The sequence below is a fragment of the Vollenhovia emeryi genome, unplaced genomic scaffold (genome assembly GCF_000949405.1).
Source record: "Vollenhovia emeryi isolate VEMERY1.0 unplaced genomic scaffold, V.emery_V1.0 DF939438.1, whole genome shotgun sequence".
Lineage (NCBI taxonomy): Eukaryota > Metazoa > Arthropoda > Insecta > Hymenoptera > Formicidae > Vollenhovia > Vollenhovia emeryi.
The window spans coordinates 42,766-48,360 of record NW_011966928.1 but is presented as its reverse complement, the minus strand read 5'-3'; the positions used below and the strand labels follow the sequence as shown (position 1 = coordinate 48,360).

The following is a 5,595-nucleotide window of genomic DNA, read 5'->3' as shown; positions in this document are numbered from 1 at the left end:
ATGTAACTGCAACTATCTGTGCTGTATGGGTAGTAGCATAGTGCATTGGCTAAACGTTAGTTCAATGCTGGTTACATTAGAAATGGGCCGATATTGTCCAACGTAAAGCTAATATTGGCCATGGAAAAATATAAATATTACACGGTAATAATTACATAATATTGGATTTATATTGGAAGTGCATTTGCCAATAAAATAATTAACAATAAAATAAGAATGTTGGTCTAATATTGATACAATATTAAACTATTATTGTTAAATAGACATATTGGCTAAACATGAGAAAGCGTCCATCTTACAATATTGGACCAATATTGGGAATATTAGATTTATATTATTTCCCAATATTGCGCTAATATATTGTGCTACTAGGGAATAGAGAACTTTCCTCTACTAATATGTGACCGAATTTTAATCTCGATCTATTTTCGTAGGAGTTCAGAATTATTTAACGCTGAATTTACTATAAGGATATATCATTTTTATTTTTATACTCGTACACAATGTTTGTTTAGGAGTCCTGTGGGAAATGTGTTCCATTTCGCAAATTTCGGCAAATTGTGTAGTGAATATTAAATAGTATAATTGGTGTGTTCGATATATGTACCTTATAATAAAGAGTAAAAAGAAAAAAGTCATGAAATGAACGACGCGAAATATTTGAAGTGAAAGTAGGCCGGTGATGTGAAAGCATCCTACATTTTCAGGAATAACTGTGTGTATTAAAATGCTTTGACATCATTAGTAATGTACAGTGCGGTGCATTAATTCGGTTCGGGTCGTATCATCAACAAGTATCTAGTTTAAATAATCAAGTAATTTTGACCCATCCCTAATTATTACCCGAACCGAATTAATACTCCGTACTGTATCTACTCGCTTGTATATTGTATAAAAAATTTTATGTCACAACTAATACACATATAAATGTAAATTTGTTAGCATCTCTATTTATTTTGCTGAAAGTATTATGAAATTTATGAACATCGAGATGAAAGTTATTGAAAAGTTACTGAATGCCTCTCAAAATAAATCATATTTTGCCTTATAAAATTCAATGTTCTGAAATGAAGGAAGTTTGAGTACATTATTGAAAAGTAATTAAAAAATTATAAAACATTAAATATTATGAAGTTTACTGAATTTAACTAAAAACCTGTTACTATTTACTGAAACTGATTTTTCGTTGCATTTTTACTGAAATATTGATGAAATGGTGAAATAAAACGGAGTTGATTGAGAGAGATTTCCAAGCACATTTTTAACAAACTTTCATTATATTTTCAGTAAAATATTTCCATCAGGGACTATATATAATTTTTACTTATAGCGTAGAAAAATCCAAAAGGTCAACCGTTAACCAAAATCAATGCTCACTAATGTCCTAGTAATACACAAGTAATGCCCAAGCAATGTTTATTTTAGTGATAGTAAAATAAAAAATATAGTATACACGACATAAAAAATATAGTATATGCAAGATTGTGTACAAGAATAATATATTATAGTATACAGTATTAATATCTTGGTTAATATATGATATTTGTGTTCTTTGTAATGTCCCAGCATGGCAAGGGGTAATAATGCTCCCTAATGCCCATTAATGCACAAGCAATGTCTAGTAATGCTTAACAGTGCTACAAATCTATACACCACAATGCCCCCAGTGGTTTATCTCTCCGATAAAACTTTCTAACCAAATATGAAAAAAATTTTTTTTATTCAATTTGTCTTATATGTCTAACATATTTATTATCTATAAAATGATTTAACAATCCAGTGTGAATTACAGTAGTGGGAGTTAAACATGTGTAGCTCGTCTTAAACAGTACAGCTGATACAGATTAGGAATTCATGTAAAAGTAGCAACAGTTATAATAAGAACATTGATTACTTACTTTGTGATAAAGTTTTACATGAAATAACAATCTTTAAATTGTCAAGTGACATAAGAAACAAAAATAAGACAGTTACAAGAAACGTTAATTACTTATTGGATTCTGAATTTCTTCAGTTTCATAAGTAACAATCTTTAAATGTACAGGGTGTTCCCTAATTGCCGGATGTCCCGTAGAGGGTAGATAGACCGGGGCAAACTGAATAGAAAAGTCCTATAACATTTTGCAAAATTCGCAATAGTTATCGAGAAATTAATTTTAATGTCTGAGCGAATGAGAGCGTAGAAGGCAGCAGACCGGACTCGGCAGGCAACGTTTTTTCGGCGCGTCGCTCCACCTTTCGCTATCAGATGATACCTTACCGTTGCCTGCTGAGTCCAGGCTGCCGTCTTCTATTCGCTCAGACATTAAAATTAATTTCTCGATAACTATTGCAAATTTTGCAAAATGTTATAGGACTTTTCTATTCAGTCTGCCCCGGTCTATCTACCTTCTACGGGACATCCGGCAATTAGGGAACACCCTGTATATAATAACAATTATACAATGACGACGAGAATTAACAAAAATGAATAGACATGTAAACGTATAAGAAGTAAAATTAAAACATAATCTTAGAAAGGAAATTCCGGATGCTTTGAGAGACCCTTGAAAAAACTGAAATCGCATATACGTGCGGATTCTCCCATGTCAAGAGCGCTTAACTGGTTGACATCTTCAACTTCGAGTTCCCAATCAAATAGCTCAAAGTTCTCTTTAATTCTTGACGGACTGGTGCTTTTCGGTATGGCTGCAATGCCTTTTTGAACGATATGTTTCAGTAATATTTGTGCAGGAGTCTTATCGTATTTTTCCGCAATTTCTAACACAGTAACATTTTGCAATAAATTTGGCACAAGGTCTCCCTTTCCTATCTTATCAACGAACCCACGCGTGCCTAGAGGCGCGTACGCTGTTACGCTGATGTCGTTATTTTGGCAAAACTTTACCTTCAACATAAAGGTGATGTCGATATTTACTTTTTGGTTTATAAAGCGATATTTGGATATAGAGAAATATTTATAGTGTAAAACTTACCAGTTCCTGCTGCTGAAAATATACGTGCAATTCAACTTGCAAATTCGAAATGGGTAACTTGGCGTTATTCAAAATCCTTTTTATTTGTGCTATGTTGAAATTCGATAAACCGATCGCCTTTGTACGCCCCTCTAAAACTTGTTTTTCCATCACTGACCAGATTTCTAAGTGGTCCGTATTTGTGTCAATTCTGATTTCTCCTTTGTCATTAAATGGATGCAGCACTTCGCCAGCATCTTCGTAAGCGAAAGGAGTGTGCACCAAATACAAATCCAGATAACTCAATTGCAAGTTGGAAAGTGATCTCTCGAGCCATTTTTTTATGTCACCTGGTCTATTTCCAGAAGGTGGAACCTAAATATTAGAAATATAATATATGAACATACATAATACTAATGACGTAGTACTTTTAGATCATTTTCATACAAGTTTCTCCCTAAAACTTTTTAAACAAAGTTCAAAAGAAGTTGCAAGTTACAGAGCATGACCAGAGAAATAGCGTTTTGATGTGAATCGAAGCTACTAAGTAACGAACGGAGATCAAATCATTTCACTAAAATGTTTACAATTAATATGCTGTCGTTTTATTGTAGTAAAGTTCGCATGCTAATATACGCATGAGATTGTTCTTGACCTGTTATTATCGCGTATAGTTATTAGTCTCATGTTATGTTTAAAATAAGTAGAAATTCGAGTGTTATACCTTAGTGACAATAAACAGGTCAGATCGTTTAATTCTACCAGAATCCAACCACTTCTTAAGAACGTTACCAATATATCGTTCGTTTTCGTAAACGGTTGCGGTATCAATATGCCTGTATCCTGCCTCTAAAGCTGCATTCAGAGCTACTTCGAGCTCCTCTCCACTTGCCTGTATTATATTTATTTATTTTGTATATGAATAATATGTATACATAAGTGTTTTTTTTTGCGCTTGTGTTATATATATACACAGGATGTCTCATTTTAAATGATCCACGCAAATATCTCAAAAAATATGAAAAATACGGAAAAACGTTTCAAAAGAAAGTTGTTTGGTTCGAAGGGGGACATAAGGTGGTGCCATTGACTTGACCTTGGATAGTCATTTGAAGGTCACCTTTATTGTTTTAAGTGGAATCCCCTATTGTTTATTATACTATCTTATTCTACTAATTAATATGAACAACTTTTGTCGGAAACATTTTTTGTTCTGCCTAATACTTTTTGAGATATTCAAAAGAAAATGTATAACTTCTTCAATGTTTAGCTTATGATATCTCGATAACTGTTTGTCTGAGGGAAAAGTAGTACAGGAATTTTTTACTTGATTTAGTCTCAGGAATATGCTCTTGCAATAGTGCTTCAATTATTGAAAATTTTTGTGTATTGTAACACATAAAATTTACATGCACAAAAATTTTCTTATTCCTGTACTACTTTTCCCTCGGGCAAACAGTTATCGAGATATCATAAGCTAAACATTGAAAAGTTATAAATTTTCTCTTGAATACCTCAAAAAGTATTATGCAAATAAGAAAATGTTTCAGACAAAAATTGTTCATATTAATTAGTAGAACAAGATAGTATAATAAACAATAGGGGGTTTCATTTAAAAAATTGAAGGTGACCTTCACGTGACCTTCAAATGACTATCTAAGGTCAAGTCAATGGCACTACCTTACGTCCCCCTTCGTACCAAACAACTTTTTTAAAACGTTTTTCCGTATTTTTCATATTTTTGGAGATATGTGCGTGGATCATTTAAAATGAGACACCCTGTATAACACATAAGTGCAAAATGGCAAAATTTCAGTCAACTTCACCGAAATCCATTTTCCATAAGGTTTTTGGCGGGTCCTTTTTTTCTTACGGAAAATTGGTATATAATATGAACATAAATTTTGTCTTGGTTTTTTTACAATACTATTTTATAATTTTATTTTTTATAATACTATAATATTGTTTACAATACTATTTTTATAATTAGTATAGTTTTATAAAGCTATTTAAATACAAAGCTATTTCTTTATAAACTTACGTTCCATGTTCCAAATCCTAAAATGGGCATTTTTTGCCCTGTTGGCAGAGATATGCTTGAATTCTGTACCATATTCGACGCGTCTTGTAAGAACGTAGAAATCAGACTGCCCGTTTTAAAACGGTATTGTATGTACCATGTATGTATCCTGTATTATACCTCACTGTTTTCTCTCTCTTTCACGTTCCCCACTACTTTTCTCTTCCCACTTGCCTCTCATCCACAACTTCCACCGTCCTCAGAGCTTTCTATATAAAATGTCTATACTACTATCGAGTACAAAACCTAGAAAAAGTCGAGAAAAATTCTGCGAAAAATGTCTAAAAATCTGAAACTTTGTAGGAATAAAATGTATATACATATATGAATCCAGTCATATTTTTTTGGTTGATAAACGGATCTAAGGATTCACAAATATCCCTTAAAAAATCTGACTTTCTATATCTTTGTTAATATTTCAGATTCATTCATCTTTGTTAATATTTCTATATCTTTGTAATATTTCAGAAACTGTTGAGTTATTAAAAAAAATATTAAGGTAGTTCTTTCGTAAAATCAGTTATGTGAGAATTGTTTCAAATTTTTACAGTTTATTCTTTA

At 32.0% G+C, this 5,595-nt stretch overlaps 2 protein-coding genes across 7 annotated transcripts in view; one reads left to right on the top strand and one right to left on the bottom strand.

Moving 5' to 3' along the window:
* LOC105557641 (protein ARV1) overlaps positions 1-5,595 on the top strand; it is a 19,875-nt gene that overhangs the window by 2,784 nt on the left and 11,496 nt on the right. Inside the window, exon 2 of one of the 4 annotated variants that reach the window (XM_012004938.1) lies at positions 3,230-3,232. The exons of the other annotated variants lie outside the window; for them this stretch is intronic. The gene's annotated coding sequence lies outside the window, so the exon portion shown is untranslated. The remainder of the gene's footprint in view (positions 1-3,229; positions 3,233-5,595) is intronic. 4 annotated transcript variants of the gene reach the window in all.
* Positions 2,196-5,492, bottom strand: LOC105557640 (1,5-anhydro-D-fructose reductase). Of its 3 annotated transcripts, none has more exons than XM_012004935.1 (5): positions 5,132-5,492; positions 4,996-5,033; positions 3,679-3,846; positions 2,976-3,329; positions 2,196-2,887 (listed from the first exon to the last, which is right to left on the bottom strand). In XM_012004935.1, the coding sequence occupies exons 2-5, from the start codon at positions 5,023-5,025 to the stop codon at positions 2,513-2,515; spliced, it is 927 nt and encodes a 308-aa protein (XP_011860325.1). In that variant the 5' UTR covers positions 5,026-5,033; positions 5,132-5,492; the 3' UTR covers positions 2,196-2,512. The 3 variants fall into 3 exon arrangements, with proteins under 3 accessions (XP_011860325.1, XP_011860326.1, XP_011860324.1); XM_012004936.1 differs by having other exon boundaries at positions 5,155-5,492; XM_012004934.1 differs by having other exon boundaries at positions 4,996-5,492.